This window comes from Halichoerus grypus, chromosome 1, assembly GCF_964656455.1.
Source record: "Halichoerus grypus chromosome 1, mHalGry1.hap1.1, whole genome shotgun sequence".
Classification (NCBI taxonomy): Eukaryota; Metazoa; Chordata; class Mammalia; order Carnivora; family Phocidae; genus Halichoerus; species Halichoerus grypus.
In genome coordinates, this window is record NC_135712.1 from 57,543,065 (window position 1) to 57,570,445 (window position 27,381).

The 27,381-nt window shown below is 37.1% G+C and overlaps 1 protein-coding gene across 1 annotated transcript in view; it reads right to left on the bottom strand.

Moving 5' to 3' along the window:
• Positions 1 to 27,381, bottom strand: part of SLC9C1 (solute carrier family 9 member C1) — a 74,198-nt gene extending 46,817 nt beyond the window's left edge. The window contains exons 1-9 of the mRNA XM_078058969.1: positions 27,231 to 27,381; positions 25,773 to 25,873; positions 23,028 to 23,156; positions 19,005 to 19,170; positions 15,972 to 16,100; positions 14,102 to 14,263; positions 9,192 to 9,291; positions 4,649 to 4,792; positions 3,328 to 3,502 (exon numbers count right to left, since the gene is read on the bottom strand). Of these exons, the coding sequence (XP_077915095.1) occupies positions 3,328 to 3,502; positions 4,649 to 4,792; positions 9,192 to 9,291; positions 14,102 to 14,263; positions 15,972 to 16,100; positions 19,005 to 19,170; positions 23,028 to 23,156; positions 25,773 to 25,873; positions 27,231 to 27,381 (1,257 nt within the window). The remainder of the gene's footprint in view (positions 1 to 3,327; positions 3,503 to 4,648; positions 4,793 to 9,191; positions 9,292 to 14,101; positions 14,264 to 15,971; positions 16,101 to 19,004; positions 19,171 to 23,027; positions 23,157 to 25,772; positions 25,874 to 27,230) is intronic.

Here is a 27,381-nt window from a genome sequence, read left to right on the forward strand (position 1 = left end):
GAAAAAGGGAAAGAGAAAAATTCAAAAGAAAAAAAAAGATAATTAAAAAATTAACTTTGAAAGACTAAAGAATCATGGGGAAAAAAGCCATGAATTCTATGTGCCGTATTCCCCTAGTGCTGATGTTCTGCCGTTCTCATTGATGGGTAAACTTGGTCTTGGCCGGCTGTTCTCGCTGATCTTCTGGGGGAGCGGCCTGTTGCCGTGGTTCCCAAATGTCTTTGCCGGAGGCGGAATTGCCACGCCCTTGCCCGGTCCCGGCTAAGTAATCTGCTCGGGTTTGCTCTCGGGAGCTTTTGTTCCCTGCAAGCTTTCATACAGCTTTGGAGGACGAGAGTGAAAATGGCAGCCTCCCAATCTCCGCCCCGGAGGAGCCAAGAACTTGGGGCCCCGCTCCTCAGTGCGCCCCCAGAGAAAAGCAGTCAGTCACTCCCGTCTCCCCGGTCTCCGGCTGCACTCTGCTCACCGGCCTGTGACCGAGCGTTTCTATCTCTGGCACCCGACCCCGTGTGGAGTCTCCAAACCCAGCAGATCCCTATGGTGCGCTCCTGCGCCTCTCCTCCCGGGGGAGGAAGGGGAGTCTCCCCGGATCTGCCACTTGTTGGGTCCCTGCTGGAGGAGCAGTGGTCCCACTGTGCCGCGGATCACGGTTTAGGGCAACCCCAAGCTGAGAGCCCACGCCTCGGCTCCGTCTCTGCAGCCGGCTTCCCCGCTCCGGTACCTGGGAGCTCTGCTGCACTCAGGCACCCCCGGTCTTCCTTTGAGCCCGAGGGTCCTAAGACCACACTGTCCCACGAGGGTTCCACCCCCTCCTTAGCCACTGGAGCGATGTCCCTCAGCGGAGCCGACTTCTAAAAGTTCCGATTTTGTGCTCCGCGGCTCTATCATTTGCCAGAAGCGGCGGACGGAGGCCCCCTCCCCTGCCGTCTATCCTCCCGAATATCGCCTCGGATTCACTTCTCCGCACGTCCTACCTTCCAGAAAGCGGTCGCTTTTCTGTTCAGAGAGTTGCTGCTATTCTTTTCTTCGATCTCCTGTTGAGTTCATAGGTGTTCAGAATGGTTTGATCCCTATCTAGCTGAATTCCTGGGACCAGACAAAATTTAGGTCTCCTACTCCTCTGCCATCTTGCTCCTCCCCTCAGGATTAAGATATTTTTTTTTTTTTAAAGATTTTATTTATTTGACAGAGAGAGACATAGTGAGAGCAGGAACACAAGCAGGGGGAGTGGGAGAGGGAGAAGCAGGCTTCCCGCGGAGCAGGGAGCCCGATGTGGGACTAGATCCCAGGACCCTGGGATCATGACCTGAGCCGAAGGCAGACGCTTAACGACTGAGCCACCCGGGCGCCCAGGATTAAGATATTTTTAACCTTTTCCTCTCGTGCTGCTTCATGAGCATTAAAAAGTTAGCTGGAGCGTTCAGCCAGATTAAATTAAGGAAGAAGTGCGACCTTCTTCTCAACTAGTTACTACTAGTGAGGGCATCTCACTACATGATTTTGTTTACTAGGGTTTTATCTCAAATCAACTCTGCATGGCATCATTATCATCATCATCATGGCTCATATTTATTGTACATTTACAATATGCTAAACAATGTGTTAAGTATTTTATGTATATTTTCTATTTCTCAAATAACCCTTTGAGATAGTGTTGTGCTAGAGCTGACTTTTACCAGCTCATGAGAGCTGATCATTAAATTTTCAGGAAGTTATGGAGTTGATTGTTGTTCTGTTAGAATGATTACACCACGGAAATTGACAAATACTACCAATTAGGGCTCCCTCTGACCCCTAAGAAAGTTACTTGTTAAACATTTGCTAGCACAACTCTGATATTATTTAGTCCCTTTTGGAATGAAGAAACTGACAGGTGCGATGGGGTAGGTACTAATTAACTTACTGATGGCCACACAGAAATAGCAGCCAACTAGAAATTTCAGAATCCAGATCCATGTGCAATGTCTACCTTTACACTGGCCAGGATGTGTGGTGCCAAATTGACCTTGATTATTCCGGCATGTGGAGATAGTTAAAAAGAAAGGGGAGATCATGTAATATTAGATAATTTTGGTTTTAAAAGCAGTGTTTGAATGTTTAATTTTGTAATGTTTGGGCTATTATCTAATTAGACATGCAGTAATTCCCTTGCTGCTCTTCTCTTTACATTTGGAATTTATGTGTTAAAAAACCCACAATGGAAGTGTTAGATGCATCGTGGTATCTGCACAGGAAATTTCTTACAGAGCTCCTTGTAATGGTCTTACCTGGAAATGAGGTAGAGGGAGAGTCATGCCCTTTATGTTCTGTTTGGCAGAATTTCGGGCTAGTATCAGTGAAGAGGTAACTTCAGTTGACCATTAAAATGTTTTGGTTCCTAGCATTACTAAATGTGGCCTCACAAAGTTACAGAAAACAATAAAGTCAATCATAAGCAGGTTTCTATTTTTCTTGAGTGGCTATTAGGAATAAGTAAAAATAAAAATAAAAACACTTATTGAGTACTTACTCTGTATCAGGTACTATTTTTAAAAATATTTATTTATTTATTTATTTGATGGGAGGGAGGGGCAGAGGGAGAGGGAGAGAGAGAATCTCAAGCAGACTCCACACCCAGTGTGGAGCCCAGTTCGGGGATCCATCTCATGATCATGACCTGAGCTGAAACCAAGATTTGGAGGCTTAACTGATCAGGTACTATTTTAAAATATTTATAAGTTTTAACTCCTTTAACCTTCATAATAAACTTATTTTAAGAGTGTAATGAAAAAGGGTGCCTGGGTGGCTTAGTCGTTAAGCGTCTGCCTTCGGCTCAGGTCATAATCCCAGGGTCCTGGGATCCAGCCCCACATGAGGCTTCCTGCTCAGCGGGGAGTCTGCTTCTCACTTTCCCTCTGCCACTCCCCCTGCTTGTGCTCCCTCTGCTTGTGCTCTCTTGCTTGTGCTCTCTCGCTCATGCTCTCTCTCTCTCTCTCCAAAAAAAAAAAAAAAAAAAGAAGCCAGAAAAGGTAAACCCAAATCATTCAATCAGGTGTTAGAAAGGTAAGAGTAGGAACAGGTGTGTTCACCTCTCTTATTTTATGTAGTTTTATTGCTCTTGTAATGAAAAACATGATTGTAATGTTAAGGGTTTAGGAATTCCTAAGCCAGAATGTTCCCCAGGAAGAGGAAAGTTGCCGGTTGTTTTCCTCTCCCCAATCTTGCCATCATAGCTAAATCACTCCCGCAGTCCAAGTGGGGTTGAGCTACCTCACTACAAAAACGTATTTTAGTACACAGCAACAGTATTCATAAAATGTTCAAATAAAAAAATTCATTTATCTTTACTTGAGATTTTTCCCTCTCAGAGCCAAGAGAAAGGTCAGAGTAGGCAAGCAGAAGAGCCATGTTTATATTAGGCGTTCCTTTCATTTCACTCCAGACCATTATGAATGCCCAGCGCCAGCTGAACCCATGACCAAGTCGAGACAAAAGAGGGCTCATTATTAGAAAGACCAGAAGTCTAAAAGACAAAAGAGATTTTAAAAAGTTATTCTTGCCATAGACATTTTTTTTCCATTTCATTCTACTCTATTCCAATCTATTCCCTGTGGAATGGCCGACTCAGACAAATGAGCCATGTTTCACACACCGTTAGCATGGCACCAAAAAAAGGCAGAAGGGCATTTCATAGAGAGAGAAAGATGACAAGAGGATGGCATTATTCTTTCTATGAAGTTTGTAGTAGGGTAATTCCACATCTCTTGAGGTAGAAAAGAAATAGTTAGAGATGTTTTGTAGATATATTCTATTCTGGATCCCAAAAGGAAATAAAAACAAATCTAATGAATAAGAACTGAGGGGGGAAGAATATCTTCCCTTTCTTGTTCTTTGTAGATTTTAATCTTGCTGAACTTATCCAATATTGGTGGATTCATTTCTAGTTTTTCTTTTAATCACACATCTCCTACATTTTACACTAATTGTATCTGATCATTAGGGACTAATTTCCATTTAATTGGCACTAGCCAACTGATGTCAACTCCTAATTAGTTTTCCTAGATGGAAGTAGAATGCTAGCAACATGAGGGATAGAATCTGGAGAGAGTAGCCATGGTGGTTTTTCCTGCTCTGTGTCACGTCCTTTTCACTTACATGGGCAGACTCTTTCCTGCCTCTTACCACTGAAAAGGGGACTACAAAAATTATTTAAGTAAAAAGGACATTTACAAAGAGGACTTCCTAATGATTTTTAAAAAGCTATTTGTAACTACAATTTAATCAGAAGGAAATTATTTGTTATACAATATTAGGCAAACAAAAGCAACATAAAATTTTTATTTATGATTGGTGCTGAACTTTATGAAACCTCATGAGAAAAAATAACACTGGACAAAATATACCAAATGTTAATAGCAGTTTCCTCTGGGTAGTAAAATTATGAAAGATTTTTTCCTTCTAATTTTCAAAATTTTTATAGAGTGCTTAGATTGCTTTGACATGCAGTTAGAAATTGGAAGAAAAATCCCACTAAAACAGTAATTTGCTAATAATTTCTTGGCAAGGAATTGTTCATTTTCATTCTAAGGAATGAAACATTTCTATTTAAAAAATATCTTTGGGCTTACTCAATGTCCTATAAATAGAAAAATTCAAATGACATTCTTACCTTAAAACAATAAGTGTGAAATAGATATTTAATGAATAATATATGTCAGAAAATGATATATATAAATATGTATGTGCAGGAATTAGAAGTCCAATGAAGGTAAACACCATAAGAAAAGCAACAAATGATAGACAATTCCAGAATCTGCATTTTCAGAAAAAAAATTCAATGTAGTTAATTACAGTTAACTAATTTAACACATTTATCACAAGGCTTATTCATGTGAGGCATTGTGCTAGGCCTAATCAAGAAAATAAAGTTGAATAAGGCATTTACTTACACTCAAAGGGCTTATAATTTAACTGGGGAGAAAGGAGCAGTAAGGCGAGTAAACAAATAATTCTAAAGCAACCACATTTAAATTAGTGTCTTTCTTTTGGGATTGATTCTGAAAATGTGTTTTGGTGCATTCAGGCATCACGGTTCATGTAGCTTGAAAATCCTGGTGTGAACTCCTCATATCATTAGGAAGAGCTAAAATTATTTATCTTCAAAAAGAACACTGAACTGCTGGTCTGCTTTACATAGTGATAGAATTGAGGCTTATCCTAAAATCTAGCTAGCACTTAGAAGATGTGAATTAATCCTTTATTCAAACGAATGTCCTTTGTAGATTCTCCATGTAGGATTTGTGAACATAAGTACGTTCAAGCGCCCTAGAGCCCAGGAAAACTCTGCATCACTCCAAAGTGCATGTTCTCATCTGCTACAGGCAAAGCAATTTGGAAAAAGACACTCAATTACCAATATTGGTCATGTTTCGCTATTGGGACCGTAGGAGGCTATTTAAAATTTACTTCTTGGGGCGCCTGGGTGGCTCATTCGGTTAAGCGTTTGCCTTTGGCTAAGGTCATGATCCTAGGGTCCTGGGATCAAGCCCTGAATTGGGCCCCCTGCTCAGCGGGCAGTCTGCTTCTTCCTCTCCTTCTGCCCCTCCCCACTGTTCTCTCTCTCAAATAAAATATTTAAAAAAAAATAAAAATAAAAAATAAATTTACTTCTTGTTATCTTCCTTTATATTTCCTGTGTTGAATGTCACAATATTATATTTATAACAAAATAAATTGAAAAGGTTAAAAGGGCACATGAATACCACTTTATGAGATGAAGGTAGCTTGGTTTAGCCATATGCTGAATGCCCAGAAACAGTCCCTGAAACCCTTAAAAAGAATGATCGTTCCTTCTCCAGAAAAACAGATTTGCCAAAAATACTACAGATCCAATACTAAAAACAACTCTTTCTCTGTTACAGTAATGTGAATTTTCAGTTCTGAACATTATTTAAGAGGCACAAATACCTAGGCCTTATCGGAGAAAAATTAAATGTAAAACATTCTAGCCTAGGAAATATTAAGTCAAATCCTTCAAAATACTGTTTCTGTGACCAAACTTAGGCTAATTACTCTAGGCTGTGAATTATCATCCCTTTCTTGCATATGCATGGCCATGCTTTTAATTCTGTTAACTTCTGGATTTAAATGCTGCATCGAACACTAACTTGGAGGGAAACACACTAAGATATATTTTATGACAATTGTGTAATTTTTTGTGTTTTTTATCCTTCTTTTGACTTCACTATCAAAAGCAAATCCAATTGTTGCACCATGTGTATAGTCACCAAAAAAACAAACAAACAAATAAAACAAAACCCTCAAAGCATTATACCCACCTACCCCTACAATTGATGAAATCCCTTGTGAATATTAATTGAGTAGGATAATTCAGTCAAGTGAATGGTGAATATGAACTACTACCATACCTTTCTCTTCATTTAACAATTACATAATTGAATAATTTTCCTAAATTTGTGGAAAAATGCTGCTGAATACCAAATATAACAGTCTCATTAAATGAGCATAAAATGAAACAAATCAATTAAGCAACAAATATTGAGGAGCTGTCAAGACCCTTTCATATGTGGTAGGAATTAATGGGAGAAATCTGATGAGGAGGAAACCAGATTCTTTAAGGAATCAGTCTATCAACTTCAAAGTGAGTATGAGCTGAACAACCAAGCTCCAATCCAGCTAATGGATGTGTGCATGTCCTTGTGTATGGGTGTGCGCATTTGCGTGTTTGCGATAAGTCAGGCACACTGAAAAAGAGCTTCTGACTTAAAAAAAAAAAAAGTCCTTCTCTTTTATTTGGTGATCATGAGTATCCTAATAAATCTAAATCTTTTATGTAGCACAGTCACAACCCTGTCTGTATGTAAGTGTCATCAGGGGATAATTTAAAAAAAATTTTTAAAAATCGGAAGTCCTATGCACTTGTGATTTTGATTCAACAGATCCAGACAACTGTATTATTCTTATTGCCCGATGTTGCACAGCCACTAGCCTAGAGAAATGACATGACCTTACGGACTGAATGTTGTCGGGATGTCAGTTTGCCAGGAATAAAAGATTATGCAGCCTGGCAAGGAAGTAGTTTCTATTTTGGGAATTTCTTTCTAGCAAGGTGATGTGTAAATAGAAGCATGGAAGAAGTAAGGCATGCAGGGGAAGCACATTTCAGGAGCAGAAACACAAGGACAGAAGAAGCACAAATAGGGAGCATGTTGGGCAAGCCTGAGGAATAGCAGAGTGATCAGTGTGGCTAGGGCAGGGTCAGTGAGGGTGAGAGTGGTGGAAATGAGGGGGACATAGGGCTCTGTTTGCCATTAAAACAGCTTTGACCTGTAGCCAGAAGAGATGAGAAGTTATTAGATGGTTTTAAACAAAAGAAATGATGTGGGTAAGGAGGAAGTGAGGCCGGTGAGGATCAGTAAAGATCATAGGATTGATACAGTGTAGTCTCAGTGTGATTGCAGAATTGTTTGAATCAGGGCCCTAGAGGCTGTAAGCTGAAAACATGGGAGATGATACACCTCTTCTCTTAGAGAGTAGCAAGGACCTGCTGCAGATTGCTGTAGGATGTAGGAGGATTTACGATTGTTATCCTAGATTTCTACTATCTTGGAGAGGAGGAGTTGACACATGTCATATTTTAGACTGTAAGATTCTTGAAATTGAGATTATGAAGTGGTCATTTAGTGGGTGGCTTAAGCAAGGTGGTAAACATGCTCATAGGAAGAGAGGAGGTCCAGGAACTGAAAGGTGGAGTAGAAGGATCAACTGTGTGGATATTGATTGACATCACTAAGAATGGTGATAGAGTAACAGTGCTACAGAGAGTCACAGTGAGAGGGGGCCAAAATCTTCATGAAATGGAGAGTGTGATTCAGTGCTCTACATACAACTATGACCAAGAGGGTGGCAGATGGTATAATCTGATGGCATGGGCTTCAAAACTGGGTTTTCCTAAGGAAGAATGATAAAGAATGATCTAGAAATGACTTTGAGGTGCAGACAGATCACCTACCTCAACTCTAGGTGCAGTAGTACCAAGGATGTGGGTGAGAAAAACGCAACTTTTAAGGAATTCAAGGGAAGTAATGTCTTCAGGGGAGACCCAGGTTTCAGTTAGAGCAGAAAGGTGAAAGGAGTCTTCAGAATCACTTCCCAAAGACAAGAGTTGAAACACATAACGTTTTTAATTCTTCCTCCAACAATTAATTGTGGCAAGTAATTCTGCCTAGCTGCTGGTACAATTGGCTTCCATTATAATTGACATGAAATGTTAGTAAGTTTAGCTCCAAAATTCTGTAAGAGTCTATGCTTTCAAACTTCTGATTTCTGAATTTATTCTATCTTCTCTAATGTTCTCCAAAACTCCATAATCATTGATTATGTTCAGGGCTTCTGTTAACACATGTTGCCCTTTTGTGCTTTAGGTCAAGTTCTCAGCCAACGTGTTGGAGCATCACAGAAAGCAGCACCCTTCTTCTACGTTCGCACAAATTCCAATCACCCCTAAGCTGGATGCCCTTGAGCAGGGCACAGTTTATACATTTGTACATTTGGCCACATTTTCTTTTATAACACTGCCAATCCTTTTCAAATGCTCTAGCTTAATCTTTTAATTTGCTTTGCATGCCATCTCCTCATTATTCTTAAAATGCTGGGTTTCTATTCTAGTAGCAGTGCCATGCTGAGCCATATTGGAGCCTGAGGCAAAAGGAACTAATCAGTAATATTGATTCCATCTTTATTTAAAATTTTTGTGTTTTCACAAACATGGATATTTTGGATTAATTTCAATTTTTTAAAAAAAATATTACCCTAAAATATTATTTATCTTCATTACTGAGTATTTTGGCACATTCTTAAATTTTGTGACTGAGATGAGTGCCTCACACGCCTTACCTTAATCCTGGCCCTGTCTAGTGAATTATACTGGAAATTACTGAGTAGATGGTCAGAGACTTGAGAGAATTTGTAGGAAAATAAAGCCAACATGAACTCAAGGTAAGGTTATAAATTTTGCCTAAAATTAGAGGATTAGAAGACACAAGCGAATAGAGTTTTTAGTAAAGGTTTTTAGTCGGGTAGTTTTGGAGTCAGTATCTTACTTTGACCGATGTATATGTAGATACAGTTGCTATTACAATATTATAGCTTCTAATGCATGAAACAAAGTGAAAAATATGCTAGCTACTCACTCGAGAAGAAGCGCTTCAACTCCTGGTTTAAAACTTGTAGAATTTAAAAAAAGTCCCATAATGGCCAGGGTAAATATTCCAGACATTCCAACTAGCTCACCTATTTTTTAAAAGAATTAAATATAAAGTATTAATTTAACATCAACAGTGGCACAAATTTTGCCCGAGATGAAAATATCAGATATCTCGATAGTATAGTAACTTTATAGAGAGGATACCCTCCTTGGTTTCAACTGGATTATATTGCAGATTATTACCACCACCTTGTCCTTCTTCCTCCTCAGATTCACATCCAACTGTGTTGTCAAATCTATACTGAACATCCTTGCATTGCTTTGGCTTCAGATCATTGCCAACAATATGAAGCTCACAAAACTCTTCATGTGCCCCACTGCGGCTTGAGCACCCTCTATAGGTCTAATTTTTTCAGAGGGGCTATGGAGGAATGAAATGGAAGTGAGCCAGTGAGTTCTTTGTGGACTAGCCCACTTCATATGCTTTCTTCTTAGGAGACAATGGGAGATAGAAATGGTTTGATTTTGTGGCAGGACTAAGGGAGTCGATCCAGCAGAAACCTCATATGGCTATACTTCTCCAGCTTAATATTGTTTTGGTACATTTACTGTGTGGGACTGCAAAGCATAAAAAATTGGAATATTCTTAAAAGTAGTAGTATTAGAGTTATATTCCCCCTTGCTTATGAAAGTAGTATATTACCACTGTAAAAAATTCAAATAATATGGTACAGTATAAAGATTATATATATTTTTTTTTAAAAAAAGAGGACCCATAATTCAACTACCAAGACTTCAAGTACAGACCATCCCTAACTTAAGAAGTTTCGACTTGCAATTTTTCAGCCTTACAGTCGTGCAAAAGCAGTGTGCATCCAGTAGAAACAGTACTTAGAATTTTGAGTATTGATCTTTTCTAAGGTTAGCAATTTGTGGTAAGAGCCTCTCGTGATGCTGGGCAGTGACAGTGAGCTGCACCTCCTGGTCAGCCAGGCCATCGTGAGGGTGAACAACCGATATGCTTACAACCATTCTGCACCAACACAACCACTCTGTTTCTCACATTCAGTACAGCACTCAATAAGTTACATGAGATATCCAACTCTTTATCATAAAATAGGCTTTGTGTGAGATGATTTTCCTAACTGTAGGCCAATGTAAGTATTCTGAGCATGTTTAAAGTAGACTGGGCTAAGCTATGATGTTCGGTAGGTGAGGTGTACTAAATGCATTTTTGACTTATATTTTCAACTTACAATGGTGTATTGAGATATAACCCCATTGTAAGTCAAGGAAGATAATTATAATTTTAAAGAAAATTTATATTAGAATTTCTAAAATGGAGAGGACTGTATTTGTTTAGAAGAAATAAGTTGATAAGTTAGTTGAGAATAGAGAATGAGACCCAAAGGGCAGCATTAAGCATTAAAGGATACCTGCTGAATTTCTATACTGGACACAAGTGATAAGAATTAAGCAGGAAACATGGAAAAGTGAGGAATTAAAGGGAGCTATCACATCTCATAGAGCCATGAATTACATAATGTAACTTCCCTTGTGAGCTCCCTTGTCCCCATCTTCAGTAAAATTTACTAAGAACCAAAACTTCTCTATATTTAAAAGGAAGTAGCATGGGGTGCTTGGGTGGCTCAGTCGTTAAGCATCTGCCTTCGGCGCGGGTCGTGATCTCAGGGTCCTGGGATCGAGTTCCGCATCGGGCTCCCTGCTTGGCGGGAAGCCTGCTTCTCCCTCTCCCACTCCCCCTGCTTGTGTTCCCTCTCTCACTGTGTCTCTCTCTGTCAAATAAATAAATAAAATCTTAAAAAAAAATAAAAAAGGAAGTAGCAGAGATCATGAGAAACTAAACTCCAGAAATTTTCAGGAATCATGAAATCCTTGGGTGCTCGTAGGCTATAGAATTGGGAATTTAAGATAATTGGATCGAGAACTTTAAGAGGAGTGGAGTACCCAGTGAATACTCATGATGGCATATATACACGACATGCATGCACACGAAGTCATACATTTAAAAAAAGCTATAATGAGATTATACAGTAATAGTGTTCTGTAATAAGCTGCTTTTTTCACTTATTGTTTAGCAGACATTGTTCTAGTTAATAAATAAAAATTAAAAATTTTTGTTTTAATAGTAAAAGAATATTGTGGACATGCCACTTTTTATCATATTGCCGTATTTATCAATTGCCAGGCATATTTGGATCAGTTCTTTGCCCCTCCATTTTTTGGCTTACTTTATATTACTTTATTGCAACAGTTGTGTTTTAATTACTGGTGGCTTGTTAAATGTTTAATACCTACCTAGGAGAGAAAGTTCTTGATTTTTCTTAAAGTTATCTTGTCTGTTTTCACAATCAGTATTTCCAGATGATATTTTAAATTGGTCGGTAAAATTTCAACCTCCCCAATTGCTATCATTGTTTGATTCAGATTGTGATACATTTTAATTTTGTAAAGTTAGTATCCTTATCACATTACTGAGTCTTCCCTTCCAGAGATGGAAAATTACAAGTTTTATATTCTTCATTTTAATCCTGGCTAGAAATGGTACCTAAGCCAGAAACTAACACTTTGTTTAGTTAGTTTTGAATTATAAAATAAGAGGGAAGTGTGGACATAGGCACTTTGAGGACATCAAGTCCTGGACTAGTCATAGTCATTTATTAGGTAGTAGTGAAACTTGGAAAATATTTGTGGTGAATATCTTGAAGATACTAATAATATAAACATTAAGCCAGGTCAGAGTGAAAGTCTTTTTACATTAGATTTATATTTACTCTGTACCTCATTTTCATGAAATTCTGCTTTAGAAGTTTTCTTTCTAAAATGTTTATAGAGGGGCGCCTGGGTGGCTCAGTCAGTTAAGCGTCTGCCTTCGGCTCAGGTCCTGATCCCAGGGTCCTGGGATCGAGCCCCACATTGGGCTCCCTGCTCAGCGGGAAGCCTGCTTCTCCCTCTCCCACTCCCCCTCCTTGTGTTCCTGCTCTCGCTGTGTCTCCCTCTGTCAATAAATAAATAAAATATTTAAATAAAATAAAATAAAATGTTTATAGAGACATTTTAACTCTAAAAGTTTAAAATTATTTTGGGGGGTATAACCCTTAATCTTGAGGCTATGTTCACTTACTAAATAATGTTAGAGGGAATTATATTTGCTAGGATATATTTTTTGTAGAAATTTAGGTATCCACAATTAAAGTAGTATGCAATGAATGTATCTGTACTGACCGTTCTCTTGCTGTCTATTAATTAATTAACTTGATTCTGTAAACTCACTTGACTTTAACTGACTTTAATCTACTGATTAATTAGGAAGCCTCAAGATCCTCCATTCGGCCTTTCCTTCCTCAGACATGAAAATAATGAATCTTGTTACTCTAGCATTTCTAAAAAGATTTTCTCTGTCTTGATTTATTCAAATTTTATATTTCTCAGTAAACTTACATAGTTCTCCATGTTAGGCTCAAACTTCTTGTTCAGTTTATTCCTTTATATTTTGTAATGTTTTGTCAATGTAAAGAGAATCAAATTTTCATTATATTTTCTAACTAGCTACTGCTGGCTTATAAGAACACTATTTTTTTCTGCATTTATCTTATATCAAGCTATTAAAAAGCCTTTTGGGCTTAGTTTATTAGTTAATGTTTTTGGGTTTTCTATGTAATCTAAAATGTTGTCACTAATATAATTTTCTCTTTCAAAATTATGGATAAATGTCTTCCTTCCTCTCTTTTCTTTTCCTTCCTTCCTTTCTTTTTTTCTTTCTTTCTTTTTCTTTCTTTCTTTCTCTTTCTTTCTTTCTTTCTTTCTTTCTTTCTTTCTTTCTTTCTTTCTTTCTTTCTTTCTTTTTTTCTTTCTTTCTTTTTCTTTCTTTCTTTCTTTCTTCCTTCCTTCCTTCCTTCCTTCCTTCCTTCCTTCCTTCCTTCCTTCCTTTCTTTCTTTCTTTCTTTCTTTCTTTCTTTCTTTCCTTCTTTCTTTTTCTTATTGCCTTAGCTAAAGCTTCCAGAGAAATCACGGATATGAGAAAAGGCAACATTGGCTTGCTCTTAAATGTAAATGGAAGGGCATAGTATAAGTTTGTAACTAGGTAACTAGGTATCATTTACTGCACATGCTAACTCCAAGTCATTTACAGGGCTGTCTTGAATGACATTCTGGGGCTGCACTAGAGAATAATAATATGGTGAATTATTAATATCTGCCATTCTTCTGTGAGGAAGAAGTGGTGGCAAATGGATTAACATTGATAGATTTTCTAATATTTAGTCTTAATCTGTAACTTCTATTTTGATTTCCTTTTTGAGCTAAAATTTATCAAGAAAAGCATATTTAATTTCAGGCTATTAAAATGATTATTTTTAAAGGCCCTCCTTTTGTAATTAGTAAGTTGTGAATGCATTGTGATTGAACAGTGTTTCAGATTTTATTAAAATGCTCTTCAAGTCTAGTTCATTTCTGTAAATGGTCTACAAGTATGTGTAAAGGATATGCATTCTGTTTGGGGAGATAAAACTTTATATCCTGTAAACCAAGCATTTAAGTTTTTATTTATATCTTTTTATAGCCATCATTTTTTGTCCGACTGGTTATGAAATTATCTGGGAAAGGCATGCTAAAGTATCTCATTGTAATTATGATTTTGCCAAATTCTTTTGGCTTTTGTAATGGTATTTGCTTTATATATCTTGAGACATTGATTTCTGTTGTATAGATATAATATTTTCATCTCTTTGATAGGTTATTTTAACAAAAATATTCCTCGTAGACAAGTTGAATTTTTTTTGTTGTTGTTTACAAACTTTGCCTGGTATGCATTTTCCCAAATCTCTGTTTTGCATTTTTCTATCACTTAGTTTTAGGCATAAGCCCCAGACTTACAAATCAAAAAGATGAGGTACAGAATTGAAAAGCTGAGGCTTATGTGATTGACATCATCTCCAAAAACAGTAGACATCCACAGTTGAATCAGTTTTGAACTTAGAATTCCAAACAAGAAACTGGCTAGAAAATAAGACCAAATTTCAAGCAGGATGTCAAAGGCTGCAAGAAAGGGGAGTAAACAGAAAAAAGTTAATAGAACTTACTTGATCTTAATTTTAAGTGATACTCTGGGTCAACTTTTCTTTTTGTCCTTATCTTTAAAAATAGCTCATCGCCATTTGTATGTATGGTATTTTCTTATTCCTAAATTGAAACAGTTTCTATTCAAATGCTGAAAGCCATATAGAAGTTTGCAAAATTTAGTCAGTTTGGTTTAAGAGCTTTTTTTCAGTGCCCATTAAGAAATACACATGTATTCAGTGCCATACAATGCAATAAATTTTGGAGATGCAGTTGAGTAAGAAGTAGAAAGTCCCCAAACTCTTGGAACTTACATTTTATATCTATCAAGGTACATACAGGAAATACAGAAAAAGGAATGCCTCTGGGTCCCAGCGGAGTGAATCTCCTGCATTGTTTTGGCTTGCCAAACTAACTGATTGGTTTCTCTAGGTCACACCTGCTCTAGGCATGGAGTTAAGCCATAATGGTAATCTGGGGAGTCTAGCACCTTCTGCAACTGAAACAGAGCAGAGGTAGACTCTGATTTCAGAAGGAGGTAGGGAACTGGAGTCAGAAGACCCATTTGAAAGCTGCTTTCTTTTTAAGAAAAAAAAAATAATTTCTAATCAGTAAAATGTTTACTGAATGGAATTATTAGGCCAAGAAAAAACAAATCCATCATTTCTTACAGTGTTTTTAAACTCTTAACATGCAAGTTGGAAAGGACAAACCTGTGAGTGCAGTAACTCTTCTTAGTTTTCCCCTTTATGAAATATGTGCTAACTTCAAAGATGGAGCAACATTATTTAAATAATTACATGAGTTTTAAAAATAATTATTATGAAAATTATTGATTCACTATTATGTCAATTGATATAAATGAAATATCAGTAAATCTTATTAAGCATCTTTTTTTTCTTAAAGGAAATTTTTCTTTCAAATCTATTAAAAATTCAGAGAAATCTCTCGTGGCTGAGGAAATAAGTTCACAATTCTCTTCATCCTTCAGCAGAGTTTTTATTATTGTAGTTGTTACTGTTATTATTTACATAGAATGATTATTTATGGTTATTACTCATCTGAAACTTAAACACAAAATTCTGTTCCATTAATTTTATCAAAATTATGAAGCAAGCTCTGTGAAAGCAAGGACTATTATGTTCATGGTTGAAGCATGAGGCCTAGAATGGGAACTATCACATAGTACATATCAATAAATAATTGTTGTATAAATGAATGAATGAATTTCCATATCAGTACCCACCCCTCCCTTTTTTTTTGCTTGCCAGTGAATATCAAGAAAGTTCTCTTGATTAGATTGTAGATATCAACTCTGATAAGGTTCCCTGAAATTATGTGGGCAATCTTTACGATCTTAAATGGAGCCTAGTAGAATACTGGACCAGGCTGGAGGCTGGGCATGGATCTGTCCAATCAGCATGCATGACTATAGCTCTTTGTGTTTTTCAGTTTTCTGAGACAGTGGTCCTTGAGTTTTTAAGAGGCTTCTGAATATAGACATCTCTTTGTTGCTCACCTTCATCATCTTCAAGAAGGCCCTATCTGCAGGAAGTTGTATGGTGAAAGCTCTCTGAGTGACATAATATCATAAGCATAACTTATGATAAAATATAAAATCCATTTCAGTTTTTAGAAAATATAGGATTCTGGTTTTAAGAAATTTAGAAAAAGAATAAGTCCTTACCTAAAGAATGGTTCACCTTTTTTTGCAGGCTGACATTAATATCCTCAATACCAGTGAATAAAATCAAAGACATTATAGAGGTCATCAGACTTTCTCCATTAATTAAATTGATGAGGCTTCTAGAAAGACCTGTGGAAGAGAAAATATTTTGTTTAAGGTGGGAAAATCACTACTAAAGAGTAAAATTTTATTATCAAGTAGGAGTATATTCTTAGCTATAGATTTATATCACATACTTTGCCCATGTACTTAAATAAACTTTAGTCATGTTTGAAAACTCCCTTCAAAGAAATTTAATTATGTATCAACTGCAAGTTAAGTCTAGACTTCCATAATTAGGAACTAAATTAATTGGGGTTGACCATGGTTTATGTAAGAAGGATGATCAGCTAGAGCTGTCATTCATTGTTTTAAAGCCCAGATGAAAACATGAAATTCACTATTTTTTTAAATTTGGTGATTTAGCCAATATCATGTATTTAAGGCAAGACAAAAAACAATGATGGAGGGATAAAGGAAATAAATAAGCCAAGCTTTATAACATGGTACCTAAGCAAAGTATTGGGGCAATTGTCAAGTTAATCTCTCTATGATTAGAAATTGTTTGACTTTCCTATACATTCCTTTCAAAGATTTTAGAAATCAAGCTCTATGAAATGGAGAGCACCTGGATATTATGTACTCCCATCCTAATTTCCCTCCATTTATGATGATAGTTTAGATATCTATCAATTGTCATTTTTCTCTATTAAATATTCTTATAGTGGCAAAAGTATAACTTTGAGCATTGTAATGATTTTCTAGATGGCCATAGGAAGGAAATGTTATTACATCACCCAACCACTTTATGATCACAATCTAACACAGTAAGTATGCTGTTGTAAGAGAAGAGAAGTCAAGGCATTCTATTCCTGTGGAAGCTCAAGTGCCTTGATGGTCCAATTCTTCACCTCTTTATGCATCCATGCCCTTTGCTGTAAAACTGCAATTTCTCTCACCTAAGAGATCCAGCCCGTTTTGTCATGAGACATGATGCAAGCAGAGGCTTAAGAAAGATTTTTGCTTCCTGTCTCTTGCATCTCTGCCACCATCATGATAGTGTTCCCCAGCTGCACTACTGGAAGATTGTGAGAAATGTGTGGAAGAAAGATGGATCTTCCCAGTTGAGGCCATCCTAGATCACTGAACCCCCAGATGACCCTCTCACTTACTGTAGATTCATTAGTGAGCCCAGCCAAGATCAGCAGAGCTCAGCCATACCATCATAACCGCCAGACTCATGAGAAATAATAACTGTTGTTTTTAAGCCACTGTGTTTTTTTCTTACTCAGTTGTTGGAACTCAGAGTTGTTCCTTACTGAGAAAAACCTAACTGGTCCTGTTGTATACCTATTCCAATTTGGAAAATGAACTATAACAAATGTAAATATTTGAAAATAAACAACCGACATGGGGGCATACGAGGAGTCAACAGACCATCAAAAGCTCAAGACAATGTGAATATACTCATGTACTCATAAGCCTGGGCAGACTTTATGTGTGTGTGAAAGTAAAATAAAACAAATATAAAAATCTTGCTTTGAAAACTCAGGCAAAAATGTTACCAAGAGAAAAATACTTTAGTTTTCATTTTTATTTTTTTTAAATAGGCAAAATGAGGAGGAAATCAAAATTCCAAAAGTCATGGCAAGATGACTAAAATGTATGAGCATAACTTTGCAAGTTAACCCAAAGAAATTGCTTATCTTTTTTAAAAAGATTTATTTATTTATTTGAGAGAGAGTGAGAGCACGTGCATGTGGGGGCAGGGAAAGGGGCAGAGGAAGAGAGAGAGAGAAACTCAAGCTGACTCCATGCCGAGCATGGAGCTAGATGCAGGCTCAATCTCACAACCCTGAGACCAGGACCGGCGTGAAAACCAAGAGTTGGGTGCTTAACCAACTGCGCCACCGAGGCACAGTGAAATTATTTAAATTATTAAATTCAACAATGACAGGCCAGGATAATCAGTGGAATACTAACTAGATTACAAGATTATAAAGTTAAGAATGTAATGCTCTCAGGTAACATAGAACTTTGCCAAATCTTTTGAGTAGAAAGGGGGCTGGCACTGACAGAGTCCGCATAGAGGCAGGGTTGGGTGACAGATGTTGGCACTTCCTTCTTCTAAAGTCTTACCTCACAATCTTAATCTCTTTGTTTTGAAGAGTTGGCTTTCCTTTATTCATAGAGGCACATTGATGTGTCTCCTCTATTCTGTTTCTACTTGCCTCAAGTAACTTTTTCCCCTGTAACTGGCTATAAAATGGAAAGTGCATGTGTGTTTGTTTGTGTGTGCACATGCACACATGCCATATTAAAATTCTATTTCAGAACAAATGTTGTAATTCTTGTTACTAAAAAGTGACTGGAGGAAAACAAATTAGGTTATCGTTTTTCTTGAATGAGGCTCTTAGATTTGTGTGTTTGTGGGGGGGGGTTGTGTTGACTTGGTATATTTTATATTTTATTTTTAAATATAGATTTATTTCTCCTAAAATAGTACACACTGAAAACACTGTATGATTAGTGACTTTATTGTTTTTGACTTTTCAAGTTTTTGGTCCTAATGGTGACGATGACTCCAAAGGCATTTTTTTAAATTTTTTTTTTTTACAAATGGCATTATCCTAATGACAGTATTGACAAAGGAAAAGGGGTATTGGGCAATGGAAATGTCACCACAATGTATTTGCAAATTGTTCGCTCCTGGAACTGTTGGCTCAAAGTAGAAGCATGTATAAGGTCAAGGATTACACATAATCCCATTTTATTTCACAATTGGATGAAATATATATATGTTAAGTAAGCCCATTACTGGCATTTCATTTTGTTCTAAGCATCACTATCCCGAATCTCCGTGCTCAATCCCCAATGTCCCAGAACCCTATTTCACATAGTGAAAACCTACAGTGAACAAAAGATCTTAAAACTAGATATATTAAGTACAGAACATGATATTTTAAATATAGAAAAAGAAAAAAATATACCTACCAAGGTCTCTTATAGCAGCCGCCGTCAGCATGGGATCTGAACTCACAAGGATAGTTGAAAATAATAACCATGGAGTGGTTTTCAAAAATAATTTATTCACAGATGCCAGATACCAAAGAATTAATATATAATTCATCAAAAAGCCAGGAATTGAAATTAAAAGTACCTGCAAAGACATTTTATGGATAGAAAAATCAGATTGCCTTTGTATCCTATTTTAAAAAGCAGATTATCAGGATTATTGGAGATACAGAATCACACTAATTCCATCAAAGGGAAATTTTAAGTTACCTTCTTTAACAAATATGTGCCTGCAACTCTGGAAATAAGGGGCAAATATTGCAACGAGATACTTAGGACCTAGGACATACCAGTTGTAGGAAATACCATATTGTAATTAAAAGGGAACTCTTAATTTTCTTGATAAGGCTGTTGAATATAGATATGTATGTGTAAAGGTGTATGCACACACACCATATATACACACGCGTATATATACACATTTAACTATGCATTGGACTGAAACATAGGCTATTAACATAGAAAGAAAGAACACAAGTTAGAAAGAAGTGACCAAAGAGGGAAAGAAGGAGAAAATAAGATAATACAAAGAATGTAAAGAAATGGCAGAGCACTTTAGAAAAGATGGGAAGAAAATTTCTGTTATTCTAGACCTGGAACCTGGCCTTCTGCTTTCCCACCATTGCCTTCTGCTTCCTCTTATTACACCAATGGCAGCTATGTAGCAAGATTTCATTCCCAAATGGGCTTAGAAAATGTGATGTGCCTGAAGCTACCTATAAGAATTCAGAAATGCATCCCCATGTTCATTGCAGCATTATTTACAATACAGTAATGTAAATTTACATTATTTACAATAGCTATATACAATAATAAGACATGGAAGCAACCTAAGTGTCCATCGATAGATGGAGTTGATAAAGAATATGTATTATATATAATAGAATATTATTCAACCATAAAAGAGAAGGAAATCTTGCCATTTGTGACAACATGGATGAAACCTGAAGGCATTACGCTGCGTGAAATAAGTCAGATAGAAAAAGAGAAATACGGTATGATCTCACTTATATGTGGACTCTTAAAAAAAGCTGAGCTCATAGACACAGAGAATAGATTGGCGATTGTCAGAAGTTGGGGGCGGTGCAGGAGTTTGGTGAAAGGGGTGAAACATTATTACATGTTTATTCACCATTAGCTAGGCAATGAGGCATTGCGATAGGACCTAGAGAGGTGAAGAGGGTCAAAGGGTACAAGCTTCCAGTTCTAAACAAATCGTGGGGATGCAATGTATAGCATGCTGACTATAGTTAATAATACTGTACTGTATATTTAAAAGTTGCTAAGAGAGTAGGTATTAAAAGTTATAAGAAAAAATTTGTAACTATGTGGTGATGGATGTTAATTAGACTTATTTTGGTGGTCATTTCAAAACATATATAAGTACTGAATCATTATGTTGTATATACACCCGAAACTAATATAATGTTGTATGTCAATTATACCTCAATTTAAAAATAAAATAAAAATGAAAATGAAAAATTATAAAAATTTCATGAAGATGTTGACAAATGCTCTTACTACCAATATTAAATAAAAACAGCAATATATATGTATACGCGCATATAGGATTCTTGTGACTAAATCTTATCATACATCCTTAATTATGTCTTTAGAATTTCAATAAGTAATATTAAAGACATGCATCATTTTAGGGTTTTCCCCAGAGATTGCCAAACTGCCCTCCAGAAAGGTTTACCAACAAACACAGCCACCAACAGTGTACCAATCAATTCCGTTTAAGACGATTCTCCAGAGAAGTAAAATCAAATGACACCCCCAGTTTCCTGTCTCAGTTTTTGCTACCACAGGAAAGTCATGCATTTTCTAATGAAAAAGCACAGGCTCTCAATCCTTCGTTTATTACATGTTTATTTACCACCTGCTAGGCAATGAGGCATTGCCGTAGGACCTACAGAGGCAAAACCAAAGATGGTTAAAAAAAAAAAAAAGAATTCAGAAGAACTAAAATATTAAAAGCTATCTTCCTTCTGATTACTTTGTTCTTCATTTGTACGGGGACAGTCATGCATGATGAATTGGGGAATAAACACTGGACTCTAATTCAGGAGGCTGGGGTGCTAGTGCTAAGGGATTTGGTTAAGTCACTTAATCATACATCTCTTGCTGAATCTTAGAAGTGACAGAACAATGATGGAGTGTTTATATGGCCCTGTTGAGCTCCGGAGCTCCTGAGAGGGAGTCTTTGGTGGATAAACCTTGGTGACAACATTAGGACAGTGGGAGAAAATCAATGCCTCCTACATAATTTACCTCTAGGATGGCTGGGTTCTCACTGCAAGGTTTTGATGGTCTGGAGAGTTGTATTACTAACTCCTGTTCAAAGGAAAAATTAGGATGAGGCTCTGAGACAAGAAGACTGAGGGTCGGGAGGCCCAAATCCTTGTTCTCCCACCAATAGTTGTCAACACCCTAATAAGTCACAAAGCATATTGTTTGTAAAAGTTGCTGCAGTAATTCTGTTCTCTGAATTCACACCACTGGAAAGTTATCTTCAGCACTGACTTGGTTAGTCATGTCATTCTTCGCTTTGGCTGAAAGAAGCAAGAGCAAACACGATGAAGGTACAGGCCTAAAAATCATTGGCAAATTGGAGCTTGCCCTCTTCTGTTGATGTCTGAGACTCTGCAGCCGTCATGGGAAGAAGTCTGGAATAAACTTCTAGATCATGGTAGTGACTCCCATTGCCTACAGCCAACGCTAACAGTAACAACCAACAGACACGTGCGTGGGGCCATCCAGCTCATCCCACCTCGGCTGACCCCACAGTTGTACAGAAATGCAAGAGACGGCTCAGCAGAGATCACCCAAACCAGCCCGAAGTACTTTTTGTTTTTGTTTTTGTTTTTTTTTGTTATGTTATGTTGATCACCATACATTACATCATTAATTTTTGATGTAGTGTTCCATGATTCATTATTTGCGTATAACACCCAGTGCTCCATGCAGAATGTGCCCTCTTTAATACCCATCAGGCTTTTATATCTCTATTCTGTTCAATTTCTTTCTTTCTTTCTTTCTTTTTTTTTTGGTCACTTGTCTGAACTCCCATTTGCCTAGACTCAAAATAAAGTAAATTATTTTAATAGTTTTGTTTCTAATGTAGTTTAGGTAATGATCTTATATTTATAAAGCTATTTTAATTACTTTGAAAGAAATGTATACCTTGCTTAAGATTTGGAGTATTTTTTCCTTGAGGTCTTTCCTTGATGGGGTTCAAATAGCACACGATGAGAAAAAAAATCATAATAGTTGGTGAATTAGAATTATAGCTGTTTCTGTGAGTATTCTCTGTTTTTGTTCATGTGCATATGGGAAGTTTTAGAAGGTGGGTATTTAAAACACGGCTTTTATGCAAAATAATCAAACAACTGGATCAAATCTATTTCATAATAGCTCTCTAATAGCATCTCAGAGTTAAAATTATAACTGGCATTAAGCTCTGCCAGCCAGATTTTCAGAATTACTTTCTCTGTAAGTTTTTTTTTTTTTTTCCTGAGCCTTCAATACGCTGGGCGATTGTTAAGATATGGCTTATTCACTAAAATATAAAGCTGGGGGCGCCTGGGTGGCTCAGTCGTTAAGTATCTGACTTCAGCTCAGGTCATGATCCCAGGGTCTTGGGATCGAGCCCCGCATTGGGCTCCCTGCTCGGTGGGAAGCCTGCTTCTCCCTCTCCTACTCCCCCTGCTTGTGTTCCTGCTCTTGCTATCTCTCTCTCTGTTAAATAAATAAATAAAATCTTTAAAAAATAAAAAAATAAAAAATAAAATATAAGGCTGAATTTTTTTCTCCTGCACCTTATACTTTTTCTTTGTCTTCTTTGTTTTCTAATTTAAAGCAAAGTTTTAAAAAATCTGGACATAGATAACATATAGTAGTTCAGGAGTGAATGATATTATCACAAAGAGAACTTCTTACCTGCCAAAATAATTTCTGCAGCATGTAAACATCCATGTCAAATGCAACATTAAAGATAATTATTGGTGTAAATAGATAAAAAAATACTTTTGGACTCATCCATTGTATGGCATCTGCATATATTTGGACCTAATAATATAAAAATATGTCATTTTTTCATTTATCCATCCTTCTATTAGCATCGATTGCATGCCAGCCACTCCTATCTCTAGCGAAAGAGAGAAAGATATATCACAATGTAATAGGTGTTCCAATCTTAACTCTATTGATTTTCATCATTTTCTTTCCTTTTTTTTTAAGATTTATTTATTTATTTTGGGGAAGGAGAGGGAGAGAGAGTCTTAAGCAGACTCCCCGCTGGGCACAGAGCCCATGTGGGGCTCGATCTCACCACCCTGAGATCATGACCTGAGCCGAAACCAAGAGTTGGATGCTTAACTGACTGCGCCACCCGGGAGCCCCAGATTTTCATAATTTTCCATCAGATTGTTACCAGTTACAGTGGAAAGTTAATGCATATCTCCATGCCCATTTTATTTTTTAAACAACGGGTATAGAAAGTACATTGATATGGGTACAAGAGAATATGGAGAAGATTTTCTGGCATAAAAGAGGAAGACAGGTTTCAGGTAGATAGATTATCATGCACAACATCCACAAAGAAGTAAACAATCATATCAAGTTTCAGAAACTACAAATAATTAACCATGGCTTACACAGAAGATGGATGTGGAAGAATAGCAGGAATAAAAACTGGGAAGTTAATGCTGTGAATGAGATAACTAATTAATGGTGTTTATCACAAAATATTTAGTTGATATTTGTAAATCCTGTTATGGGCATCCACTCAACATTCTGTTCATTAAGGAAACACTGATTGCCCGCTGTGTTAGGTGGTATCTTTGCTTTGGGGGGATGAGTCTCCATGAGTCTCTTGTGTTTCTCTACATCTTATGAGTGGAGGCATTGATTGCTTTTCTTCCAGACTATCTTTCAAAAATATTTGTATGGCTAACAGCTTTGGAAGACAGAGCCAAGTGCCCCCCTTTGGAGCAAAGAGCTGGTGTACTATACGGTAACAAGGACAGTGTCTCCTTCCAGGGCAAAAGTCAGGTGAGCTTACTGCCCATCACAAAATATTCAAGTTCTCTAAACTCAGGTTTCTTCTCCTGTAATGCAATCCATTGTGCATGCAGGTTTCACCGGGCCCTCTTTGCTTCTCCCTGTGGGTATTGGGGCTCATGGAACAGGCACAAGAAGATGCTGATACTCCGGCTTCTGCTATCGCTGTGAGCACTAAAGTCCTTTTCTTGGGCCTAGGAGTCCCATGTCTTTTGCCAAGACCATGAAACTGTGGCAGGCTAACTTATTACTTGCAAATAGAGTAAATCTTAGACCCTTCACAGTTCTTGACCTCTGTTCTCTTCTTTTAAAAGGTTATTGACAAATAGAAAAATTAAGTTTATAGACGTACTTAAAATTGCATATAAGTCAAAACTGTACAGTTACAAAACCTATTGATGACAAATGAAGTAATAATCTGGGTCTTATATGGATACATGTCTTCCATGATGTTCGTTAATAGCACTGGTTACATTTGTTTGGGAAAGCCAATCGTTTTCATACATGTTCTCATTCACACTCTGATTGACTAGATCAGGTGTTGGCGAACTATGGCCCAAGGCCACATCTGACCCAAGGCCTGTTTTTGGAAATAAAGTCTTACTAGAACACAGCCATGCCAGCTCACTTACATATTGCCTGTGGTCGCTTCTGAACGATAATGGCAGAGTTGAGTAATTGTGACAGAGCTCACGTGGCCTGTATAACTTAAAATATTTACTATATGGCCTTTTATGGAAAAATTTGCTGCCAACCCCGGGGCTAGAGAACTATCTAATGTGTCAATGATACATTCTACATCCCTTACAGCAAGATGTACGCCTCTACCTGACTCCAGTTGTTCTCAACTATTTATAACACTGTAGCTGCCTGGACTACATCTGCAGTTTGCCTTCCTCCTCACGTCCAGCTCCAGGTAAGAGGTTCAACTTCTGTTCCTTGAGATCTTATAAGCCACACACACTTAAAATTTAGCCTCTATTCTAATGGAAACCCTGTAAAACATTCCTAACTGAGGCAATAGATTGGTTCAATGTCAGAATTCTCTTGCTACTAGAGTCCTATACCAGCAGCTTAGGGTCTCTGGGCTTCTATATTATTAACCAAGTCCAGTCAGTTAAGCATCTGCCTTCAGCTCAGGTCATGATCCCAGGGTCCTGGGATCAAGTTCCGCATCAGGCTCCTTGCTCAGTGGGGAGCCTGCTTCTCCCTCTGCCTGCTGCTCCCCACTCCCCCTTGCTTGTGCTCATTCTCTCTCTCTCTGACAAATGAATAAATAAAATCTTTAAAGAAAAAACAAACCAATTCTTGTCTAAGCTTTTGAATTCTGCTTAAACTCTCATTAGCTGCTCACACTCTCAGTAGGTGTATGTGAACTCATTCTCTGAGTTGCCTACCTCCTTTCAGACGGAGGCTCTGTTTTGACTACATTTGGCTGGATCTCAGCTCTGTCACCCCTGGTTCCTTTTTTCACACATCTGATCTGATGTCATCCATATCACAAGCATCCATCGACTGGCAGAGCAGTGAACTGGCAAGTATTTTTGCAAGTTTCCTTAAGCCATCTTTGTATTTGTATGAATTTGAGATATAGTACAAAATATTCATATTTACTATACACACCTGCTCAGATGTAAAACTTAATATTTCAAAACTGCATCCAATTAAAAATAATATCACAGGGAGAGGAATTGGAAAGTCTTTTAAGTGTAGATTCAAAAATGCTGCAAAAAAATACATCTTTACTGAAAGGCAGTGAAATATCACATTTATGGAACTTTAATTTGATACGCTTTCTTAATACTGAGGACAATGAAATACTGTTTCACTTTTCACTTACTTAATTCCTGTAATTGAAAACCTCTTTCATACTTAAGCACACTGAATCAGTATAATTCTTAATCTGCTAGATTCTGTATTTACCTCTTCTATGAAGTATCTCATTTCCTTAGAATCTTTAGTAAATACTGCTAGAAGTCATTGGCTCTTGGGTTATTACTAAAATATTTATAGCAATTTTTTGGTACATGCTATAATCAGATATTAGTTTCTTTAGCAATCTTGCAATAAGAGGTTAATAAATAATGAAACTTTAATGAAATCTCCTGGCTGATTCCCAAAATAACAATGAGGAACTAGGTATAAGAATTTGCCCAATGAGAAAAACTAGCTTCCCATTACTGCTTACCTACTACACATTAGAAAACCTGTAATGAATTGTTATCGAAGTACAATAAGCCATATCACAGCATTTCCTTCAGCTTAATGTTTTCTGCTTCTTTGTAATATAATTTCTAATCAAAGAATGCAAAAAAAAAGGGCTTTCTTTTGATTTCTACAGTATTCTTTTCTTCTCATAGGAGTTAGGCATAATTTATTATTTGAACAAAACTTAGGGGGGCACCTGGGTGGCTCAGTCGTTAAGCGTCTGCCTTCAGCTCAGGTCATGACCCCAGGGTCCTGGGATCGAGCCCCGCATCGGGCTCCCTGCTCAGTGGGAGGCCTGCTTCTCCCTCTCCCACTCCCCCTGCTTGTGTTCCCTCTCTCGCTGTGTCTCTCTCTGTCAAATAAATAAATAAAATCTTTAAAAAAAAAAAAAAAAAAAAAAAAACTTAGGGGACACCCTACGAAGTGGTTAAAAAGTAACTGGTCCACTCAAAAGACCCCACTCATTTTGAAAATTCTTTGTTCAAGTGAAGAAAGTGGTACACAAGTAGCTTTAATATATGAATGAAACTATAGTTTGTGATCATGCAGATAGCAATCAAAATCCCCCAACCCTTGATTTTTGGCTCATCTGCTTCAATTCTTCCCATCACTTAAATCTAACCATGACCTACCAAGTAAAAAGTGTGACTACTTTGAATCCAAAAGAGGATGAAGAATATGAATCAGTCTCTACATGTCTCTTTTCAGAGGCAGATTATCATTGGATTCATTTGGTTGATGATCTTAGGTTAAAAGTATGAATTTAGGAACAAAATTCTAACTTTCTATTACTGCTACTTTCCTCAGTTCTATATGGTGACATTTACAAGATATAGCCATAGAATAAACTCAAATAAAGAGAGTTACACCTACCTCCAACTGTGCAGATCAAGGACAATATTAGAATGATTTCAGGGAGATCATCAGAAGTAGTCATAAACGTACTTCTGAAAAATTCCAGCCATGTGCTAGAAAATCCTTTGCTAAGAACAGTGAAATTAGACAGACTCGAATTCAAATCCAT